The 25,010-nt window shown below is 38.8% G+C and overlaps 2 protein-coding genes across 2 annotated transcripts in view; one reads left to right on the top strand and one right to left on the bottom strand.

The window, feature by feature from the left end:
* Nucleotides 1–3,644: 3,644 nt before the first annotated feature.
* LOC117992492 (uncharacterized) lies at nt 3,645–6,186 on the bottom strand. Its single transcript, XM_034980198.2, has 2 exons — nt 5,514–6,186; nt 3,645–4,854 (listed from the first exon to the last, which is right to left on the bottom strand). The coding sequence occupies exons 1-2, from the start codon at nt 5,713–5,715 to the stop codon at nt 4,205–4,207; spliced, it is 852 nt and encodes a 283-aa protein (XP_034836089.1). The 5' UTR covers nt 5,716–6,186; the 3' UTR covers nt 3,645–4,204.
* A 6,723-nt stretch (nt 6,187–12,909) lies between these two features.
* The window catches only part of LOC117992618 (uncharacterized), a 48,833-nt gene continuing 36,732 nt past the window's right edge, over nt 12,910–25,010 (top strand). Inside the window, exon 1 of the mRNA XM_069505972.1 lies at nt 12,910–13,142. The gene's annotated coding sequence lies outside the window, so the exon portion shown is untranslated. The remainder of the gene's footprint in view (nt 13,143–25,010) is intronic.

Below are 25,010 nucleotides of genomic sequence, written 5' to 3'. Positions count from 1 at the left end.
GAGTCCGACTCGCACTTGGCCGGTTTTTACACTACACGCGTGCGAATACGTTAGTGTGCTAAAGAGGTTGATTTGTGTGGTTTAACCACGGGGTTTAACCAATGACTTATGAGCCCGCGACAGGTTGAGTTAGCAATCGGGGTATGAGGCAGGGGGACGCCCCGCACAGGGTTAGCGCGGGGGCTGTGCGAGTGTGCGGGGCATTCTCTCCCCGATTCCTATTATATTTCAACCTGACGTTTACCTACTATAGTAGGTATACATAGAAGTCATCTAAAAAGGAAAAGGTGACTGACTGACTGACTGATCTATCAACGCACAGCTCAAACTACTGGACGGATCGGGCTGTTTGGCATGCAGATAGCTATTATGACGTAGGTATCCGCTAAGAAAGGATTTTTGAAAATTCAACCCCTAAGAGGGTGAAATAGGGGTTTTGAAAATTGTGTAGTCCACGCGGATGAAGTCGCGAGCATAAGCTAGTTATCATTTGTCTTCAACAATCGTTAACTCTGACAAAGACTTTAAAGTCAAGTAAGTAATTATACGTACGATAGAATGGGCACATTGAGTTGAGGTAGCGCTAAATAGCAATCGCGAACGGTCTGAAAGTGTTTGTTGTCGGAGGGCAGAGGGCGGCAGAGGGCCGGAGGGACGTTGTGGTGCGAGGGCAAAGAAAGGCCGATGAATTAGGTGGCAGCGACGTCGCGGCCCGGCACCGCTTCATTACGGAATAATGGCGGCTGAACTGATGTTCCTGAAATAATGTGCTGAATGAAATCTTTTGAATGCCACAGGCCCGTTTCTGCGAGAAAGTTTTTGTACATTTTCTTGATCCTCTATTTGTCTAAATCCTTTCACACATCATTTGCCTTTCGGTGTGATGTGCAACTGTCCATAGTTGTTATCGTGGTCTGAAGTGACAGACGTCCATTCCTAGATATAGATAGGTCTCTTACACGGATAGTCACAGAACCTACTTGTAGGAGTTGTAGGGCGCTTGTGTCCAGCGATTCCTAGTGACTCTCTTGAAATCATTTATGTCCAGCAGTGGAGGGACTACGCAGTGGAGGGAGTGGAGTACGCAGAATTGGGATTCTGCGTTTTCTAGTGTGGTTACCACGGAAATCCTTAATAAGACAAATCTCTGTGGTGGTCACCGTTCAAGCAACTTCCTTCAAGCCCTTCAGAAATCTGTGCGCCCACCGTTTGCCGCTTTCGCTTTGTAATTTGTTGAGCTGTGTAGCTTACTCTGTTGGTGATATTATCCATAATTTATGCACCTTGAGAAGCCACAATTTAATGTCTCTAGCATGCGAGACTGAAGTGGGCGTCTATCACCTGAGTAATCGCTTCTTTTTGAGCAACTGATTTTTCGGAGCTTAGGCTTCCATAGCCCTCTATGGAAGCCTAAGCTCCGAAAGCCCGAGCTCGGGGCTCATCCAAATCAAAGTATTTGAGCATTTTATACCTGCCGTAGAGAAGCGTGATCTTTCTTCTACTATAGAAAATCTAAGCTTCCGGCTTTGCTCAGCTGGAATTTCTGAAAATCCTTTCTTATTGAGGGTCTACCTTATAGAGAAAACCATGCTAACAGCTAATGTTTCTTAACTAAGCCTCTGTAACTTGTACATAGATTTGTTCAGTCAATTTATCCTTTTATTTGTAGACGAGCCTTACAATCATTACTATTACAAAGTCTTGTGATTTAAAAGAAAAAGAAATTGAAGTTCGATTAAACAATTTTATAATCAGTCCGTCCCACGGGCCACGGCTGAAAGGCGGCACGGGGCGTGCGCGACGCGTGCCTGACACCGACCTCGTGAGCCAAACAAACCTTCAGTCTTGTTCCGATACCTCTCCTAACTCATCAACCCTCCACGACCAAGTTTTAAACCTCCTGCAATCGGTACCTTAGTCTCGAGTCTCGTGTGAAAGTGTCTGAAAAAAAGACGTTATTATTCGATTTTGTTATGTACTGTCCCTTGAAATTCATTCAAAATCAAAATTCAAAAATTAATTAATTTCAAATCAATTATTCTCGGATTCAATATTAAAAAAACGGAATAAAAGTAATTGTTAAGTGCTTAACTACTTAATTCATTTTAGAATCTATTGTGAAAAGTTTATAATCCTTTCATAAACTTATCAATCTAGGTCCATGCTTATGATCTCAAAAAATGCAACAACAGCTGTGTTTTGATCTTTTGTATTTTATTGCTAGTGTTAGAGATTATTTTTGTCTGATAGTAAAAAGTCTATAATCATGAATGGTGGCAGAGCTGATGCATCTACGTCTACCGATGATGTAAAGGTATGCAGCTTATTAAAATCTTTTCAATGTATGTGAATATTGAAACCAGATTAAGTTTCAACTTTGTTCAAGAAGACAAAAATTCCCCTTAATTATTTTAATCTATTGGTTTACTTATCACTAACTTCTGTTAAGCGCTGATGGCTATTCAAGGGAATCCTAAGCCTATTCTTCTATTGATGATTAGCAATCACAGTGGGGCCATTTGGACTTTATTTAAGTACTGCCTACATCGATGGTACTGCCATATAAAAAGCTCTACACATTTCCTTGTATCCTCCAATAAAATTTATTAAATTCTACGTTTTCAGGGACGGCCACTCTGCCTGTTCTACTTCACGCATCCATTCGGGGTGCTCTCTCCAGAGCCGCCCACGGTTACCGTGGCACCGCAAAACATCGCGCGCACTTACGTCAACATGGAACCCGTTCCACCATTCTGGACCTCATCTTCTTCCCCGGGATATGACACCACATCTACATGTCCAAGCTATGACCTTGGAAATGCAACAGTTCACAGAAACCCTATCAATCTAGTTCGGAACTATGAGTTAGATATCAGAAGAGATTCCGTATCTTCATCACTATTTTCGAGTGATATGTGGTTTAGTTCGAGTGCTAGCTCTAGATTCGGGTGTGAACGACGCGTCGTCCCATACAATAGGATATTACCACCGCTCCAACTTCCTACTCCGCGAGATTTACCATTGGATTTTGACAGTTCGGACGATGTTTGGCCTAAAAAGTGTTTGAATCCTGGAAAGTTTTCTTTACCCCCAATCGAGTTGCCCGTGAGTAGTGCGAGTGAGGATTTTTTTGATGATAAAGTGTCAGTGTGTGATAGTGAAGCGTTTAAGAGACATCGACGTGTATTCGGAGTTAGAAAGCAGAGAAGGAAGACGCGGGCTGGCAGTGTGCGAAGGATGATCACGTATCTCATACAGCGAAATGTCAGAGGTATGTTTCTTTTAGTCCTTAGATTCTGGATCGTCCAGAAAGAAGCAGATTTGGCCCATAACTCATCTGGCATACGGCATAGATCTTCAGTTTTTATAACAATAATTTAGTATCAAGCAGTTGTCTAGGAAAAATACACTGATTTCTAAATAATATTTCAATCTACAGAGATTGTAGATTACAGAAAAAGCTCTAATGAATTCGTTTGCTTTGTACGATTTTCACATTGCTCCGAATTCAGGTGCCTACTTATCTGATGTTTTGATTATCCGATTTTGAAGGAATGAGTTGTGAATTTTTTATTTCAATCGATGCCATCGATGTATAAATTGATTTCAATAATCGATGCGTAGTTTTTGAATGAAACAGCCAAACTAGTACAATTTGTATAATTAAAATTCATTTTTAAGTATAAAAGTATTACCTATTTATTTATAACACAAAAAAAGGTTTACAAAAAATATATTTTTTCTTTTGCGTAATTAAGTAAACCGTCTTATTTTTAACACAACATATCGAAACGATGGAATAGACTAACTTAACTATCATAAAATACTTATTAATCAACTTAAATATTATAATATTTTTACTAACTTAAATTAGATTTTAAAAAACGCATTGTGGCTAGTTCTGTAATGTACACAATCTTTATAGAATAGGGTCTTGGACTGTAGTAATTAAATGACGTGATTATTTAAAAATGAATGAAAATCGTGTTTTTTTTAAATTATTCTCTTTAATATGAATTCTAGCCCTATGAACTACCGCTATACAAAAAATCACTACATTTTATTATTAGCCACAACGTATTCTTGTCTTATTGCAATCTGGCTAAAAATAATAATCATAAATAATTATCTTAACACAATTCAACCAGTCTCCCTCCACTTTCTATCTTCTTCAGCTTACCTTAGAGTCAACTCAGTTCTTTATCTAATCGGAATTATTATCAATATCATTAGACTCAGATGCATTGGACTGACTCTCACATTCATCACGATCATCTGTGACCATCTCCATTTTTACGTTGTTATAAACAATATCATCTAAATTATATGACAAGGAATCTGTTACAGGATCAGCGTTATTATATTCTCCAGAATCAGCGGAATTCTTATTTCTTCTTATACCTTTAATAACTTTAAGAATTTTGACTTTCGCCTCAAGCTTTTCATCGTCATTCATTCGTTTAAAAGACGGTACAAGAGACATTAAAAAATGTTTGTCTTCGTCAATTAAACCTTCTATATCTGTAGATCTTGAAGGCATCTCGGGGATTATTACAGATTTTATAGGCATGTGTTTTTCAAGACGCTTCTTTCTCTTAATCTTTATATCTTGTTGTTTGTCTGATGATGTTCTTTTGATTGATCTTTTAAAGAACTCGTTGAGTTTAGGTTCGACAACAGGATCTGATGCTGCGTCCCCAGAAGTCGACATATGAGGTAGCAGATACAACATGTGTTTAAAAAAAACGTATGTTTTTTTCTTAATATCATGGCCTTCTCTGATCTTTTTCTCCGTTTCTATTTGTCTTTTGAATGTGTCACGAAGGTTCCGCCATTTTTTTATTAAATCTGTAACTGTAAAAAAACCTAATGTTATTTTAATTAAGTAATAGGTTGCTCTTATGAACTGCTGAGTGACAAGTCAAAATAAAGGTTCTGAAAGTTGTACAGTGTACTTATGGCAGTATTTATTTCTAGACTAGATGACTCAACGGTAGGTAGGGTAGGTTATAATGCTTACTTAAATAACAGCTCATTTCCAATAGGAGCGGTTACGCACTGCATCAGATCCGAGTCCGTGAAAATACGTTCCTTTTTGTTTTGTATGGTACCTAGCTTATGACATAATATGTCGTAGAGATAATCGCTGGTATTTTCACGGATGACGGATAGAACTCAGATGATGGAAGTGCAGTGCGTAATCGCCGTAACGATAGGTAGTATTGTCCTCTGTGGATAGTGTTCGTCCATGTATTTATGTAACATGGGACAAATAGACAGACAAACCCATAAGTTAATTATAAATTATACCTATACCTACTTAGAAATGGACAAATCAAAAACCAAAACAATAAAAACTAAATCGCAATCGGTTCATTCATTTGGGAGCTATACTTAGCTAGGGTCCACACATGGACACGAAACGCTGTTCGATTTTTAAAAATTATAACGTGCAAACAATTTAATATACACAGACCAATATTTAAATTATTATTTATCTAGATTGACCGTACCTTTGGACTCCTTCTCCCAATCTGTGTAAGTTTCCCAATTCGAGAATAGCGTCTTTGCTATTTCATGCCACACTTTATTCTTAAAGTGAATATTTAATCTGTCCGGATTGTCCTTCATGTATAGAACCGGCCATTTTTGCACTTCTTGGATCAAACTTAGTGGATGGATTTCTTCTAAAATCTTCCTACTTTTCGTCCCCATCGTTTTGCCTTTTTGTTATATTTTTAAAACTCGCGGGTTTAGATTTGTTTTCTCTCTCCTACAGTAACGGGTTTGATGGCGCAAGAGCGAGATGAAAACAACAGTCGCACCACAATGTCACAATGAACAATCACATCGCTAACAAGTGACGCCGAATGTAGACGAATACGCACGAAGGTTTTTAAAGGCAAACTTTTCATAACACAACACAAAATTTTCTTTCAATTGTTATCTAAACATCACAAAACTAAAAGCTTGTAAGATTAATCACGAATTAACTCAAAACACAAATGAATGACTGGTTTTACGTCTTGTTACATGAGCTATGCGCTTGGTCGGTTAGCGTGTGTACGTGACGACACGGTGCGATGACATACGAAGCGAAGCGAGGCGACCGGGCGAGGTTGCCCCTCTTCCCCTCGTTTCTCTGGCGGCTGGCCCCTCGCATCGCATCCATCCGCAATCGACCGTTCCGAATCAGGGTCTTTCCAAAGATACTGCGTAGTTTTAATCCCTACAAGTAGGTATCGACGTAGTATAATCAATCAATATCAATACTTATAATAAAACTGTAACAGGTCAAATTCTGTACATTGAAGATATTCTGAATTTTTTTTTATATTTTATACTGAACCCAAAACTGTAATTTTTTTCATTTTTGTCTGTCTGTCTGTCTGTCTGTATCACGGCCGCGCATCACGCTGAAACTACTGAATGGATTCCAATGAAACTTGGTACGATTTGAGGTCATACTATGAGGAAGAATAGGTATAGGATACTTTTTATCCCGAAATTATTCAGCATGGTTCCCGTAGGAGAGGGGACGAAAGTTAAAATGTATACTGAGTTGTAATTCATTAAAGCGTAGTCCGATTTCATTCATTCTTTTTTTGTTAGAAACGGGATATTTTAAAGATTGTTCCGTAAATATTTCAAGGTCATCGGTTTTTAACCGACTGTCAAAAAGGAGGTGGTTCTTTTTTCTACATCGATTTTTCGAGGTTTCTGGACCGATTTGCAAAATTTTTTTTAAATCAACAAAAAAAGTTTACGTCGTGGTCACATAAAAAATTCTGGATTAAACTACTTAATCCTGATGCTGCAGGGTTACTGCCCGCCTGAGTTATCAAGATTCAGGAAGTGTTCATAGTGAATTCATATTGTAGGTACCAAGCAACGACAACAATCCCGAAAAATCAGAGTTCCCGCGGGATTTTAAAAAACGAAAATCCACGCGGACGAAGTCGCAGGAATCAGCTAGTTATTAATATAATTATATTTATGCTGAGTATGATTATATTATAGGTACCTACCTATGTAGGTACTTTTGGGTAGGTAAGTTTAAGTGTTAGTGGAGGGGTTCCGGGAAGGCTGACCCCGGACCCGGTGTCCCGAATAGCAGAATAAGTAGGTAGGTAGGTATTAAAAAAAATAAAAAAAAAAAAAAAAAAAAAAAAGATTCCGACGAATTGAGAACCTCCTCCTTTTTTGAAGTCGGTTAAAAAATAAAGAATCGACTGTAGGCGGTACGAAGTTCGCCGGGTCAGCTAGTTATACCTACCTACTACTATATAATAATTTAAATAATAATTAATTAAGCTTCTAATTAAATATTCATTATTTATACATCCTATATTATTATTTTTCGAGTTTATTCCTCTGTAATTTTTTCAAATCATGTACGCGCGGCTAACGCCATCTTTTGTGTAAGCAAGAAAGCACGAAAAGAAGAACGTTAGTTCCTAGTCAATTGAAAGATGGCGCTTTCATATTTCCAGAAATAATTTTAAGAAATTATTGAAAATATGCACAAGTAGGTACCTACATCTAAATATTTAAACTACTTAAGTACTTACCTACCTAAAATAGGAATGATATTAACTTCTAGGCAATAAAAATGATACATTTAAATAGAATAATAGGTAAATATATTATATGAATCTATAATTACTACCGAATAGGTACATATTCCATTTTTACGGTAGTCTACGAAACTGCTTAGGCCAGCATGCATTATAATTTATAGCCTAGAGGTTTTATTTAAAAAATAACCATAGTAGGATTTACCTACTTATACGTGCAAGAATGTAGGTAGCTAAATAGCTATACCAATATCACCACTTAAAGTTGATAAGCTCATCCTGTCTGCCTGTAGGCCTAGCACCAAAGTTTGACACCTTAAATGCGATGATCGCAATCAGTGATTAAATCTGCTGACACTTTTACTGGTGGATAAAAATTTAAATACACAGCAAAACCGAGAATACCTACCTAATAGTAGGTACCTAGTGTACCTACCTACTTTAAATAAATAATTTGAATTTTTGAATTTCACCATCATTTTATTTATTTTATTTTATTTTTATTTTATTTAACAGGAAAACTTACAGCTAATATGAAAAACTGAATAGGTAAAAACAGAAGAAGGTTAAAGCTAATGACAAGTTTTCACAGATAGAATAAACATAAGAGTAACACAAAAACTCGACTGGGGGAGAGAAAATTCAGGGAAAAGTAATAAAAAACGAGATCTGGCCAACGAATTATTTAACTAAAGTATGAGCGTTAAAGAATTCATTGGCCAGAGCTTTTCGAATAGTGGTACCAGTGATGCAGAATAGGTCCAGATTTTTGTCAATTCCCACTGATAGATGTCCACAGCTGGATTTAGCTATCTTGTAAACTCTCTCTGTCTCCAGTCTCCTGGAACTTTTACGGTCTTGCGCCTCCTGAATCCAGCGGCTTCCTGAGACTTGTTTGATATCGCCTGTCCGGTGTCCACCTAGTAGGTCTTTCAACGCTGCGTTTTCAGGTGCGAGGTCACCATTGTAGTAGGTACCTTGGGACTTCGACGTCTTTAAGTTTTTCGAACAGATAAAGTGCCTGTACCTATAGTCCGCGACAGGTTGAGATGGCAATCAGAGTATAAGGCGGAGGGACGCCCCGTATAACCGCACGTCACCTGCGCTAGTCGGGAGGCTATGGCCAAAGCCTTCTCACTCTGAGAGGAGACCCGTGCTCTGTAGTGAGCCGGCGATGGGTTGATCATGATGATGATGATGATGATGATAATGATTAGAACTTGGAAATTGCGCTGATTGCAATGTGATAGTCACATGTTCCGTGCTAGCCCCCCTGGGATCGAGACGTGCCACGGTCATTGATGTGACTGATATCATTATAATCGCCAATTGACATGAGACCAGCACGAATGAAACAATGAGTGATGGGCGTGGACTGGAGACACTCCTTCATATCGTGAGCATCTTCATAATGCTACACACTTATATGTAGTAGCAGATTAATAAGTTTGAAGACCATAAAATCTATATTCTACAGCTACAAGTCATCGATAGGTTTGGTAAATCAATGCTAGAGTACACTACCAGTAATTTAAAGAAAAAAAAGAAAGAAAAGACGTTTATTTACATAACTGTGCCACACATCACATCTTTTCTAGGTTCTTCTTAAAAACTCGGAACGCTTCTCCAACTAAGTGTAACTTAGCATTTTTAGAGCTATAGGATGACCTTCAACCTCCAATCCCCTGGACTGATACGTAACCTGAAGAAGGTGGCGGAAGGCGGGTGGATGAGGAAGGCAGAAGTGAGGTGCGAGAGTCGTGTATGTTGGCGCGCTCATGAAAAGGCCTATGTCCAGCAGTGGATGCATACAGGCTACTACTACAGCTATCGAAGAGTATTTATTTATTTATTTATTGACACTTTATTGCACACAACACAAAGTAAACATTGAAAAAACACAATACAGGATCTTATTCTAATAGATGTAGCATGCAAAGGCGGCCTTATCGCTAAAGCGATCTGGATGTAGTAGAGTCATGGATGCTAGAGCTATTACACCTAAAACAGTCAGCTGCCTGACGCAGTGGTAACTTTGCCCTGTGAGGTTATCAATGGGAGGTTCTGGGTTCGATTCCGAAATTCGGACATCTAAAATCAGTCCAACCCATCCAGTTATCAGTCAAGGTTGCTCAGCACAGCGTGATCGAATGATATGCGCAGGCTACATACAATTATTACTTAGGTACTATCAAAGTGTCAATTCGGATAGCAGCATTTTTTTTACAAATTATAAGTAGTTACCAGTTTTTAGGGTTCCGTACCTCAAAAGGAAAAACGGAACCCTTATAGGATCATTTTGTTGTCAAGAAACCTACAGGGTACTTCCCGTTGACCTAGAGTCATGAAATTTGGCAGGTAGGTAGATCTTATAGCTGACATTTGGGGGAAAATCTGAAAACCGTAAATTTAGGGTTAGATCACACAAAAAAAATTAAATTGTGGTCATGAACTAATAATTAGTATTTTCAACTTTCGAAGTGAGATAACTATATCAAGTGGGGTATCATATTATGAAAGGTCTTCACCTGTAGATACATTCTAAAACAGATTTTTATTTATTTTTATGTTTTTGAATTATCGTGCAAAATGTCGAAAAAATACGACTGTAGTACGGAACCCTCATTGCGCGAGCCTGACTCGCACTTGGCCGGTTTTTTTCTTAATTAGACTATCATAGGCTATTAGTTTGCCCAATAAGTTTTATTGTCCGGTAAGTGGCTACTTCCTTCCGTGGGACCTCGCGCGGAGGTCGCAGAGTGCCGCACCACGGCAACCAGTGTTGCTCTACTCAAATCAACTGCCTATATCATGCGGAACCACTATTATCATCACAACCAATCCCCGATCCACTACCTAAAAACCGGCCAAGTGCGAGTCAGGCTCGCGCAATGAGGGTTCCGTACTACAGTCGTATTTTTTCGACATTTTGCACGGTAATTCAAAAACTATGATACATAAAAATAAATAAAAATCTGTTTTAGAATGTACAGGTGAAGACCTTTCATATGATACCCCACTTGATATAGTCACTCACTTCGAAAGTTGAAAATACTAATTATTAGTTCATGACCACAATTTAATTTTTTTTGTGTGATATAACCCTAAATTCACGGTTTTCAGATTTTTCCCCAAATGTCAGCTATAAGATCTACCTACCTGCCAAATTTCATGATTCTAGGTCAACGGGAAGTACCCTGTAGGTTTCTTGACAGACAGACGGACAGACAGACAGACAGATAGACAACAAAGTGATCCTATAAGGGTTCCGTTTTTCCTTTTGAGGTACGGAACCCTAAAAATCAAATCAAATCAATCAAATCAAATGGCTTATTCATAATAGGTAATAAATTACACTTTTGAAAGTCAGTTGTTGCATTTTTAAGATGATATAGTGGTGATAATTTTTACGCGAACTTAAAAACTAAAGCTACGAGGGTTCTAAACGCGCCCAGGTCTGAGAAGAGCCCACAACAAACTCAGCCGGGTGAACTACTGAGTACGGCTCTCCTTTCAGAATCAGAAGAGTAGATCCTGAACCTGGCCCACCGGCCACCACGCTGGCCACAACGCTTTACATACTTTTGAGAACATTATGGAGAACTCTCAGGCATGCAGGTTTCCCCACGATGTATTTCTGATAAAAATCCGAAAAGTAAGAGATGCGTAGCATCAGCGTAGCAGACTATGGCCTTACACCCTTCTTATTCTGAGAGGAGACCGGTGGTCATTAGTGGGCCAGCAATGGGTTGATCATGATGAATCTTGTTACTCCTTGTGTGTCATGGACTTCTGCAAAGTAACGCCTGATTCTATCCAACCTATAAAGCAGAGCATTTTGCCAATGACTATAAGAAAGAAAGAAAGAAACACATCACATCTTACAACTAAGAGCTGGTTATCCCGGCGCTTCTTCCACCTGAGCATCCCCAACGCGCTTCAAGCAAAAAAGCGCCGGAACAAACTGTCATGGATGGCACAACCCGAAAAAGGGTCCCAGCCTCAGAATAAGGACTGTTAGAAGTAGCCCTATTGTGACACTTACTGTTAGAGCGAGATAGCTAAATGCATTTAAGCTCTTGTTAGAACGTGACAAAATGATTATGTTTTGTCCTTATCACCGTGGCCACTTTTTTTTGTTGGTCAAAATCATAGAGGTCAAAATGTATTTGTACGTGAGTATTTGACAAACAACGTGAAGTGTAGAAGGAATGACATTTCACAAGTAAGAAAATCAGCTGCGCGATTGCGGGAAAATGACAGCTACAATGTCACGATCGCAATCATCTCTGATTGATTAACGCTCGTTCACTATTGGCTACAATGCATTGTTGCAACAAGAATCGTACAAATTCAGCCAATCAGAACAATTGAGATTGTAATAACGATTGATGCAGGTTTTAGACAATCGCCCTACTGCTTGAGCGAGAGGGACTGAGGGCTGAGGGGGCCACGCTAGTTGCAAATCTGGACATATCTGTGGTCCCAGCTCACCTAATACCTATCTGTTTTTATTGTACATGCACTTGCCGCGGCTCAAGTACATTGTTATCACTAACAAAACATTTTATCTGTAAAAAGGAAAGTTATCTGGTTAAATTAATGCATAAATAATAGATATACTGATGGCTTCGATAAAATGTTGTTATCGTTTGCTGAAAATAAATGGATTATTATAATAAACTATAAAGTGATTATTATTATAGAGTAGATGCATAAAAAATAATATACCTACGTTTATTGAAAACTTACCTACCTAGTACCTACCTATTTTTAGGGTTCCGTATCTACACCAAAAGGAAAAACGGAACCCTTATAGGATCACTTTGTTGTCTGTCTGTCTGTCGGTCTGTCAAGAACCCTTCAGGGAAACCTTCCCGTTCACATAGAGTCATGAAATTTGCAGGAAGGTAGGTCTTATAACAGACATTAGGGGAAAAATTTGAAAACCGTGCATTTGTCAAGGTTACATCACACAAAAAAATTAAATTGTGGTCATGAACTAATAATTAGTACCTACTTACTTATTTTCAATTTTTGAAGTAAGATAATTATATCAAGTGGGGTATCATATGAAAGGGCTTTTTACCTGTACATTTAAAAACAGATTTTTATTTATTTTTATGCATAATAGTTTTTGATTTATCGTGCAAAATGTCGAAATAATACCACTGTAGTAGGGAACTCTCGGTTCGGGAGTCTGACTCGCTCTTGTCCGGGTTTTTTGATAGATTGAAGTGTTCATTTGGTTTCGGGAACTTGGAAGGCTCTACATAGCAACATAAGCCCACGATCCAAGAAACAAAAAGCCGGCCCAACAGTATCAGCCGGCCGCTAAAGCAGGCCGAACGTGGATCGCGCAATCAGTTAGAGCCCATTGGGCTGAACTGAATCGAGCGAACTTAAAAACGAAATTAAAAATAAATCGAATAGGCGCCGCGTTTCTGAAATCCCTGAAGGGTGTTGAACGTGGTACCGATTTTATTATAATTTTTTTAAAGTTACTGTTGTTTTGAATATTTTTAATTCGAGTGGTCAACGAGTGGTCACCGTACGTTGTTTGAAGTTAGTATCGATTTCTTTTTGTTATATGCTAATAGCGTGCACTACTTTTTAAGCTTTCGTTAGTGAAGCTTTTTATTAGGTAGATCTAGGGATGCCTACGTATAGGTTAAGTTAGATTCGGTATCACTACCCCTATTATAAATTTAATGTGAAAGTGTGATTGTTTGTTGGTTTGTTGGTTTGTTGGTTTGTCCTTCAATTACGTCGTAATGGAGCAGCGGATCGACGTGATTTTTTGCATGGATATAGTTTAAGACCTGAAGAGTGATATAGGCTACTTTTTATCTCGGAAAATCAAAGAGTTCCGACAGGATTTTTTAAACCTAAATCGGAAATCCACGCGTAGTGCTAAAACGTAAGGTTTCTTACTAAACGATAGCGAGTTTGAAACTTTTGAGTTTTTAAACGGCTGCTCAAAAAACGAGTGTATTGTTTTCAGGATTTATGTATGTATGCCAGTTTCTATATACCTTCGTTTTCAGGGTTTGCGTACCTACATCGACCTTTAGAAAGAGGTAGCGATCCCTGTCGTTGATACCGACAAAATTTACAACCAACTTACAATAATTATCTACCTATAACTCTGACGTGTAGGATTTGAATCTAAGAAATTATCATCAACCCCAAACTATTGAGCTAAAGGTTGCGATACGGCTGCTTGTGTGTCCAGGCCTTTATACGTAGCTATCCTTCAGGTGAACTTCAGTAAAATTGCAGTTACCACTTACCACTTACCAGCCTACCAGGATATATATATATGTAGGTAGGTACGTTGGATTATTATACGCTTTCAAGGTTTACCCTTTTGCCTGTCAAGCTTAAGATTATCGGGTATTTTATGATTGTGACTAAGAAGGTAGTAAGTACCTATGTATGATTAAATAGAAGGTTACCTTTGTTTTATTATTCGAGGTAGGTAGGTAGGTACTTTCTTTTATCTTTCAAGTTAAACAATTGACTACCCAATTTACTTAATATGTATTAGCCGAGTCGTATGCGGATGAATCTGGGAGTCCACCGCATTTAGGGTTGCCAGGTCGCCAAACCTAATAGCTGGACAGACCAGCCAGTTTGGCCGGACATTTGGGTAGAAAGGCTGGACACCCTACTTTATTGAGGATTTTGAGTCTGAATAGGTACGACAAAAAATTGTATGTAAAACCTAACAAAAGCCGGACAAGCCGGACACCGTTTATTTTGGCCGGACACGCAATCAAAAAGCCTACCTATGTCCGGCTTTATACGGACGCCTGGCAACCCTAACCGCATTACTACTACTAATACCTACTACTATCCCAAATGCCAAGAAAACTACTACTAGGGTAAGTTTACCCTCGTGATAAATGGAAAGGGATCACAACCCTCAGCAAGGAGGAATAGGTACGATCCAAATAGTGGAATTATATTAAGTAGTTGGAAAATTAAGGAGTGGATGGACTCCTAGCACATAGCTTTAAACGTCTCTAGTTAAGTATACAGGATGTAACCAGAACGCTAGCAAAAACGAAGACAGATGATATTATTAGTGATATTACTGATGAATAACGGGAAAAAATCCTATACTTTGTAAAACTTCACGATATATTACATCATATATATAGCAAATAAAACATCTAACTGACGCTAGATGTCAACGAACGTTGCGTAAGTAGGCCACTCAGAGTCAATGCCGCGTCGTAGGTGGGGCACTGACCCGAGTTTTGCACGCTATACATTGCGGGTGAAAAATACAAAATCACTAAAACTACACAATGAGGCAAATATTTATTGGGTATATGGTTGGGTATTGGGTTGTGTTTAGACAGTATAACAATAACGCTAAGTTTTTGCTAGCTTTCTGGTTACAACCTGTATAATAATTCGCGACAGGTCGACATGTCGATCTGGGTATGAGGCGGGGGACTTTCCGCACACCCTCACGTCACCCGCCCTATATCGCACCGGGTTAGCGCGGGAGCTGTGCGGGTCACACACCCCGATTGCTATCTTGGCCTGTCGCGAACTATACATGAATTCGCTTACCTACTAAGTTACCATAAAGTAGGTTTTATATCCGTACGTAGATCCGAGATCCGTAGGAGAACTAGAGTTACCGACATAGCTCAACTGGTTGCGAAGCTGAAGTGGCAATGGGCAGGGCACATACCTAGGTAGTTCCTAAATCTAGTTTTTTAGTTAAATAAATAAAAAAATCCATACTAATATTATAAATGCGAAAGTGTGTCTGTCTGTCTGTCCGTTTGTCTGTCTGTCTGTCTGCTAGCTTTTCATTTCATCAACCGTTCAACCGATTTTGACGAAATTTGGTATAAGGATAGCTTGCATCCTGAGGAAGGACATAGGCTACTTTTTATCCCGGAAAATATAAGAGTTCCCACAGGATTTTTAAAAACCTAAATCCACGCGGACGAAGTCGCGGGCATCATCTAGTTCTAAATAAATTCTAAAACCGTTGGAAGACCCCCACTAGGTGGACGGACGACATCAGACGAGTCGTGTCCGTGTGAACCGTGGCGTGTGGAAGTCCCTACAAGAGACCTATGTCCAGCAGTGGACGTCTATCGGTTGATGATGATGATGAGGTTTTATATGCTGTTTGATAAGTACTAAGAACACGTGCATAGGTGGATGACAAATTAGGTATTTTGTGGCGTGATTTGACGGTCACGGTTTGCCTATCATTGTTATCGTACGCTGCGCTGTATTATGCATTTGTTATCGGTAAATTAAAACCTAGTTTCTGAAAGAATAAGAAATCTATCCCAGTAAACTATTGTTTTTGAATATAACAGAACTTCGCGAGCGAAAACGTCATGCTCGCATGTTTTTTCGAAAACTATGGTGCATAAAAATAAATCAAAATCTGTTTTAGAATGCACAAGTGAAGCCCTTTCATATGATATCCCATTTGATATAGTAATCTTACTTCAAATATTGAAAATACTTACTAATTAAAAGGCGGAACGAAGTTCGCCAGGGCAGCTAGTGTATACCTACTATATATTTATATTGCACGCCATTGCATGGCAGATTGTGACATGTACCTACTTAATAATTTATGTAACATCTTTTTTATACTGACAATTATACAATAAATGAAATGAATGAATGAATGGATGTTCTACGCGAAATATTCGCTTCCTCGCTCCGCTTCCCCGCTGCGCTTACCCGCTCCGCGTTAAAATGTATGATTTTTCTGTCTACTACTATTCTAACTAGTCTGCAAATCCTTGTCCACTTAAGCGGAGCGGGATTTTTTAAATGCTATTGATTAATATTTTTGTCTCCTCTCCTCTCCTCACCAGTGGACAGACAGCCTAATACTTAATATCCAGTCCTATTTTAGGTTAACTTAGTGGTAGAACTGCTAGCTTAGTTGCCATGACTAAATCGATACCTAAACACTAAGCCAACCGGAGCTCCACAATCCACATGTTACATTAGCATAGATTATGGTGCAAATTACGCCTATCTTTCTGACGATATTTGTATAGGGACGTTGATTTTAATCCACTCAGTAATTGAAGTAGGTAAAGCACATTAATAATTTAATTAAAGAGGAGTTCGGAATTTTCTTTCCGATCTGGTGATAGAGTTTTGACATAATACCTATGTTTTTTAAAAAAAAGAATATTAGCCATGTTAAATGACTAATATTCCCCTTTCCTCTTCAACTAAGCGTCAAGCTTGTGCTAGGAGTAGGTACGACAATAGTGCAACGGGCGGGGTTTGAACTGTCGACTTTGCCCGCCGTTTGGTTTTCGGTCCAATCCTTTACCCGTTGAACTATTGAGGCTCTATATATTATGCTGTCCTACATGAAATAAAATAAAATTAATTTCATTTCAAAATATTGAATAAGAAACCGGCTGCCGGCTGAAAAAACTGTATTTATCAATCATTCCTACCATCAGAATATAGCAAACTAACTAAACTCAAATGAGTTTGATTTGATGATTTTCGTTTAGTGATGATCACTGACTTAGCGAATCACCCCGTTCAAGGCCTCATGCCGCCATTGATTACAGAAGTTTCTAAGACTACCTATATATTTTGACGGATTAACTTTTCCTCATAGCGATTACCGTTTGACCTTGGGTAAAGCCAATAAGTAAGTACCTACTGCAAACAGGAGTAATTAAAGCAGCGCACTAATTTCTTTGCATAAAATTGTCACTTTCGGTGCAAAATTAGCAAACACTACCTAAAGTCCAGGCACACGAGTAGTCTACTCATGTGTTTTCGGAATTACCTATGCAATGCGCATTTTAAGCCAATAACAAGTACAGTACCCGGCTGCAGAAAATAAAGTACATCGATCTTTAGAATGAGATTTCGGTTTCGTAGAGCGTTGTCTCTGTCACTCATGCCTATGTGACGTTTTGTTGGTCTCATCGACAGAGATAATGTTCTACAAAACCGCAATCTCTTTCTAAAGGCGATGTACATTATTTTCTGCAGCGTACCTACTTTAATGAAGAAATCACCACGCTTGAGAGTTCTTCATAATGTTCTCAAAGGTGTTTGAAGGCTGCCAATCTACACTTTGACTATGCATATCTATGATGCATACAGTACCCATAGTACAAGATTTTACGTCTCGCCAAACCAAACCAAATTCGAGAGTCGAAATACTTCCGCGTTACAGTAAACTGGATCTTAAATCCCTTTGGTTTAAAGCTCAAGTTTGTCTACACTTCTACAGCCAGCGCTCCAAGCGGAAACATTGCGAAATTAAAATCAGTGGCGTTGAATATTTGACTTCAATTCAAGGCTGTTTAGGTCCATTTTACTTTGATGTTATTGTGTTTCGACTCTCGAATTCTAGCAACGTTTAGTGAGACGTAAAATCTTATACTACTGATAGCAGAGTGAACTAGAGTGAAGTAACATTTGACGTGTGACACTGTGGATGAAGCCTCGATGTTTTGTTAGAAGTTTCATAACTGTCGTTAATAATTGTGCTGAGAGATAACCTGTGATCACGCCACTACTGTATCATTTGAATTTTTGCATACCTAGATCCCGATAAAATGAGTTCTTGGCCCAAATTCTACGCGCCCGGAGCCGAGGTCATAAGCTAGTAATAATATTATAATGATCTGATTTAGCATTGGTTTATCCTTCGTGTGAACTATAAAGTGTATCAATTCAGTGTGGTATGAGCACATGAGTAATACAGACTTATGCCGGATGCAGGCAAGATTGCCAATTCATGTAAAGCTTAGAGTACAATCACATAATATAGTACGAATTTATTTTGACTAAAAGGTAATTATAAGTCCCGCAAATAGCTAATGACCGTGGCCGCCATTTTAGTGACGTCAGCACTAGACTGAAGTTTCGAGCTGATGGTATATTTTTATTTCGGCTGACGTCAAAATTACGTCATTTCGATGAGACATGGTCCCAGCCCAATAGCAATTTGCGTGGCTTATACCTACGTTCGTACGTTCCCGTAGAAATGCTTGATCTCGAGTCTAGACCAGCAGCGGAAGACTTTTCAAGTTAGTGAGAATCTGTCATTTACCAGTGTTTACCATTGACAGAAAACTTATGGGATAATCCACTGCGAAAACCTCATAATAAATGAATAAATTACAAATTCGGACCAATATTTTATCTACCTACAATAAGCCCGACAATATAAACAAATAAAAAAATATACAAATTAAAAGAGACAGCAGTAGCAGCTTGAACTAAAAACTCTTTGTAAGGAACAAAATTTGCTTCGGCTACATTACATCCCTTAAGACGTAATAGATATCAGTACAACATTACATACATTAAGGCGTAATGGATTTCAGTCCAACATTACAACCCGGCTAAGTCATAGGAATGTTTTGACGTAGGTACTTTACCCTTAGCTAACAGATCTGTAATAAGGCATTCTAGAACGAGTGGTGTGAAAATTAAATTAAGTTTATCTGAGCTTTTCTTATGACTTTGGTAAGAGAAAGATGTGAATACTCTAAATCAGTACCATTATTGAGTGTGTCCTAAGCTTAGCATTGCCATATATTCCCATGGCAAATGTTAACAACCTCGAGAGCTTTCGAGTCTGTCTTCCCATGAACTTTATTTGATGGGGAGATAACTCCTCAATGGGCTTTTTCATTGCTAATGGTTCACTGATGCGTATTGTAATGACCGCATTATAACACTTGTGTCTTGTTACAGTTTTTAGGGTTCCGTACCTCAAAAGGAAAAACGGAACCCTTATAGGATCACTTTGTTGTCTGTCTGTCTGTCTGTCTGTCTGTCTGTCCGTCTGTCTGTCAAGAAACTGTTGAGTTTTGATAAATGTCGCTAACACAACAATTTGAAATTACTTGATCTTTATATTGTTCTCCCTGTGAAAAAGGACCCGGGTGGGGTCGAAACTAGTCGGGCTTACGTCGACGTGTGTATAGCCATAACAACCTATACTTGCTTGATTTGTGTTACATTGGTGTCTTGGACCGTTTTGGGCTTAATACTCAGGTGGAAGAAGCGCCGAAATAACCAGCTCTTAGTTATCAGATGTGATGTGTGGCACTGTTTGAAAAATAAACGTCTTTTCTTTCTTTCTTTAATAAAACAGGTGGCCCGAACTTACAGGAAGCGAGTAAAGGTAGAGCATAAGCTCAGCAAATCTTAGCCAGATACGACTGAAAATTCCGAATCAAAGATTATGCTGAGCATAACAAAATTTGTAGTCAGCCAGGATTTTCCTAAGCAAAGTCTTGGTTATCAATAAACGCTGCACCACACTCTGCCGGTGTGCATTGCGCCTAAAGATTAGCTATCTAGCTAAATCTAAGTAGGTAGGAATTAATGTTGAGTTGAACCATTTTAAATTTTTAGGGTTCCGTACCTCAAAAGGAAAAACGGAACCCTTATCACTTTGTTGTCTGTCGGTCTGTCTGTCTGTCAAGAAACCTACAGGGTACTTCCCGTTGATCTAGAATCATGAAATTTGGCGGGTAGGTAGGTCTTATAGCAGCATTAGGGAAAAATCTGAAAACCGTGTAGGTATTTGTGGTTACATCACACAAAAAAAATTAAATTGTGGTCATGAACTTAAAAATTAGTATTTTCAATTTTCGAAGTAAGATAACTATATTAAGTGGGGTATCCATATGAAAGGGCTTCACCTGTACATTATAAAACAGGTTTTTATTTATTTTTATGCATCATAGTTTTTGAATTATCGTGCAAAATGTCGAAAAAATACGACTTTAGTGCGGAACCCTCTTGCGCGAGTCTGACTCGCACTTGGCCTTTTTTAATCCTAATATTACTGTGCTTGCGATAAAAAGAGGCCAACGAATAAAATGATAGGTAGGCATAAAGAGTGCCATAAAAGTGATATATCGTATAGCCAATGAATAATGCCTACTTGGGTTCTTTAGGAAAAGTAATGCAGTAAAAAGTAAGACCATTATTCTGTGTTCAAAAAAGTAGAGCTTGCATAAATAAAATAATTAAGTACTTAATTACCTAATTAAAGTTAATTTATTTAATTTTCAAGGAAATAAAACCGGTCAAGCGCGAGTCGGACACCAAGGGTTCCGTGCCACCGTACAAGATATACAATATAATTATATCTACTTATAACTACGTTGGTACTTTTTTTGTAGTTTTCATGGCGACCAGTTTTAAATTTTTATTGTTGTAGCAGCAATTGAAATAAACATTCTGTAAAAATTTCAACTCTCTACCTATTACGGTTCACGAGATACAGCCCGCTGCCAGGCAGACGGACGGAAGGACGGACAGTGGAGTAAAAGGTCCCATTGGCAGTCTTCGGGTACGGAACCCTAAAAAGATTGTGATTGAAAATAGGGCTACAGAGTACAGAGAATGGCGAGCTTTCACACTTGGTGCCACTAATTTGTTTCGGTAAATACCAACTTCGTTTCGACTTATGCGACTTTTGAGCAGAAGGTCATCGGAGCTGCTATTGTGGGGTGACCATTCTTTGCGGATTTATTTGATGAGTCCGTTTTTTGTGGTTTCTTTTTATGAAAAGAAACCACAAAAAACGGACGACTGACGACGGAGAAAGAAAGAAAGAAAAAAAGAAAATGCATTTATTTGTTGTTGGTGTCACAGATAAAAACAAAGTACAAATGTAACATTTTCATCTGTGACACCACCCCACATGGGTGTACAGCTCAGCATAATATCGGAGCTGAACTGAAATGAATTGGGCTGAAAACGGACGGACGAATTTCCTTCCATCATCCATTATACATGCCATATATCTCTGATTTTCCGGGAAAAGTAGCCTATGTCCGTCCGTCCTGCAGTCGTATTTTTACGACATTTTGCACGACAAATCAAAAACTATTATGCGTGAAAATAAATAAAAATCTGTTTTAGAATCTACAGGGAAAGCCCTTTTTTGTGATATCCCATTTGGTATTGTAATCTTACTTTGAAAGTTGAAAATACTAATCAATATTTGTTCCTGAACACATTTTAGTTTTTTATGTGATGTTACCACAAATTCACAGTTCTCCGATTTTTGCCTTTACTTGTGCTATAAGACCTACCTATTAACGGTATAGGTTTCCTTGACAGACACGATAGACAGACGGACAGACGGACAGACGAACAGACAACAAAGTGGATCACTTTGTTGTCGTCGTCGTTAAAGCAACGGAAAAAAGGAACCCTTATTGGATATAATAAGGGTCCCTTTTTTCCGTTGCTTTGACGGTCAAGGAAAACATCGTGAGAAACCTGCATGTCTGAGAAATCTCCATACTGCTCTCAAAGGTGTGTGAAGTCTGCCAATCCGCACTTGGGCAGCGTGGTAGACTATATGACCAAAACCCTTCTCACTCTGAGAGGAGACCCGTGTTCTGTAGTAAACTGGCAATGGGTTGATCATGATGATGATAATTCTAATTTCTAGCTAATCTCACTTTATAACTTTGTATTGATCACGGACCAGAGAAATTGATATTTGCACAATATCTTTTGAACTTTGGCCTAACATAACAGAGCCTACTGCCTAATTATTACATACCAAACAGCCTACCCGTTACAATGTGTTTATTATCTCAGTACCACTGAAGCGTGGGATGATCTAAAGTGATCTAAAGACCCCATTAGCGGCTGTTCCGTTACAATAACACTATCGTATGATGTACGTACGAGTATGACGCGATCAATTACACTTTCTTGGGTTACAACGTTTTTTAGGGTTCCGTACCTCAAAAGGAAAAACGGAACCCTTATAGGATCACTTCGTTGTCTGTCTGTCTGTCTGTCCGTCTGTCTGTCAAGAAACCTACAGGGTACTTCCCGTTGACCTAGAATCATGAAATTTGGCAGGTAGGTAGATCTTATAGCTGACATTTGGGGAAAAATCTGAAAACCGTGAATTTAGGGTTAGATCACACAAAAAAAATTAAATTGTGGTCATGAACTAATAATTAGTATTTTCAACTTTCCAAGTGAGTGACTATATCAAGTGGGGTATCATATGAAAGGTCTTCACCTGTACATTCTAAAACAGATTTTTATTTATTTTTATGCATCATAGTTTTCGAATTATCGTGCAAAATGTCGAAAAAATACGACTGTAGTACGGAACCCTCATTGCGCGAGCCTGACTCGCACTTAGCCGGTTTTTTAACAAAGTATAAGTGTGCTGTAACAAATAAAAAGACGTGCGGGTGTGCGGGGCGTTCCCCCGCCTCACACCCCGACTGCCATCTTAACCTGTCGCGGACTACACCTACATACGTGAAGTAAGCAAATACCTAGTTGTTTATACCTAGGACAAAATATTATACAGCGCTCTGGCTCTGGTGGTTCCAATACTCTTTTTACGTCAGAGGTTTTAGCCATACCGACTCCAAGCAAAAGCGAATAGTAACTCAACCTAAAGTTACAAACTTCCTAAAATTTAACTTACTTAGTTCTACAGCACAAAGTAGGTACATTATAATATTAGTTCCATAGTTCCACAATTTGATTGAAACTTCGCATTGTTCGAATTACTTACTACTTACTTACTTATTAAAGCTCCACCAATGAAGCTTCCCGCTGCATTTCTCATCTCATCTTTATCAATACCTAAACCGCAGGCGTAGGCCGGCTCGTGTCTGCCCTAGATTTTAAATTCAAAACTTTGCTGTCTCACTCGCTTGGTTTGCAAATTTTTCCGGATGCTTTGACATTCTTAGTTAAAAATGCGAATATATTGATTTTTTTTTTATTCCATAACAAATTAGTGCATAACATGACATGCTAATAAAGAAGTCGTAATAACCTAGTGTTTAGTGCCTCTTATTCGAGAGGTAGGGGGTTCGATCCCGGGCATGCACCTCTAGCTTTGCGTTTGCGTGGTTTTAATGCTTCGGTGAAGGTAATCTCTTAATAAAACCTAAGAAGACCGTTTTGAGACAGTTGGTTCCACAATTTGCATGTCCGTCGAAAAAAATAAGATATTATGGCACAACGGGTGGTCTAAAAACATCAGGAACCCTGGGCGGTGAGGGTGAAATAACTAGTACAGTACGCGACCCAAATTAATGTGCATCGACCTTTAGAAGGGCATAGCAAATTTGTAGAGCACTTGTCTCTATCGTTGAGACCGACAAAACGTCATATAGGTATGAGTGACAGTACAAAGCCGAAATCAGTACCCTTATTATAAATGCGAAAGTGTAAAAGCCTGTTAATAAAAGATTCATCATCATGATCAACCCATCACCGGCTCACTACAAAGCACGGGTCTCCTCTCAGAGTGATAAGGGTTTTGGCCATAGTCTACCACGCTGGCCATATGCGGATTGGTAGACTAATAATAAAAGATTTAAAAAAAATATGCGAAAATGTGTTTGTTTGGTGGTTTGTTGGTTTATCCTTCAATCATTGATTGACGTGATTTTTTGCATGGGTATAGATAAAGACCTGGAGAGTGACATAGGCTACTTTTTGTCCCGGAAAATCAAAGAGTTCCCACGGGATTTTTGAAAAACCTAATTCCACGCGGACGAAGTCGCGGGCATCAGCTAGTGTCAATATAAAAGCCGATGTACATTACTTTCGGCCGCGTACTTTAATAATGTTGATTCCATATTGTTGTATTCCCTAGACCCCCAAGCTATTCCATTATCCCTCGCCTTTATGTCCAGTATGAATGACCACGACCTTATTAAGTAAGTAAGTGTACCAAGATGGAAAATTATCATGAAACCAAACCGGTCAGTGCACAATTACCTAACAAGGCCAACGAATGACTTACGAAGCGACTAGTGGTCGGCCCTGACATTGTCTGTCATCATAAGATATCATTACAGTCATAGTGAATCTCCTTCGACCTAGCATTTCATACCTATCTTACCTATTATTTATTTTATTTATTTATTCAGATACAAGTTAGCCCTTGACTGCAATCTCACCTGGTGGTAAGTGATGATGCAGTCTAAGATGATAGCGGGCTAACCTGGAAGGGGTATGGCAGTTTTTATTAAACCCATACCCCTTTGGTTTTTACACGGCATCGTACCGGAACGCTAAATCGCTTGGCGGCACGGCTTTGCCGGTAGGGTGGTAACTAGCCACGGCCGAAGCCTCCCACCAGACCAGACCAGAAATTTAGAAATTATAAAATTCCAAACCCCTGCCAGGAATCGAACCCGGGACCTCCCACTATTAAGACCACAGCGCTCACCACTGCGCCAGGGAGGTCGTCAAATTATTTAGTTATTAGCTATAATTTAATTTTATTGCGCTTGACCTCATCCGGTGGTAATTACTTAATTATTTATCACTACTCACATAATTAATGTGAAAGTGTGTTTGTTGGTTTGTCCTTGAATCATGCCGCGACATGTTGCGACGTGATTGAAGGACAAACCAACA

This window comes from Maniola hyperantus, chromosome 21 (genome assembly GCF_902806685.2).
Source record: "Maniola hyperantus chromosome 21, iAphHyp1.2, whole genome shotgun sequence".
NCBI lineage: Eukaryota > Metazoa > Arthropoda > Insecta > Lepidoptera > Nymphalidae > Maniola > Maniola hyperantus.
The sequence above is the reverse complement of the archived record's forward strand: the minus strand, read 5'-3'. Positions and strand labels throughout refer to the sequence as shown.

Bases quoted from the DNA above. Each gene is read 5' to 3' on its own strand.
- LOC117992492 (XM_034980198.2), bottom strand. From the start codon at position 5,715: ATGGGGACGAAAAGTAGGAAGATTTTAGAAGAAATCCATCCACTAAGT. The intron at 4,855-5,513 runs GTACGGTCAATC...GTTTTTTTACAG, and splicing joins TTGGGAGAAGGAGTCCAAAG to TTACAGATTTAATAAAAAAA.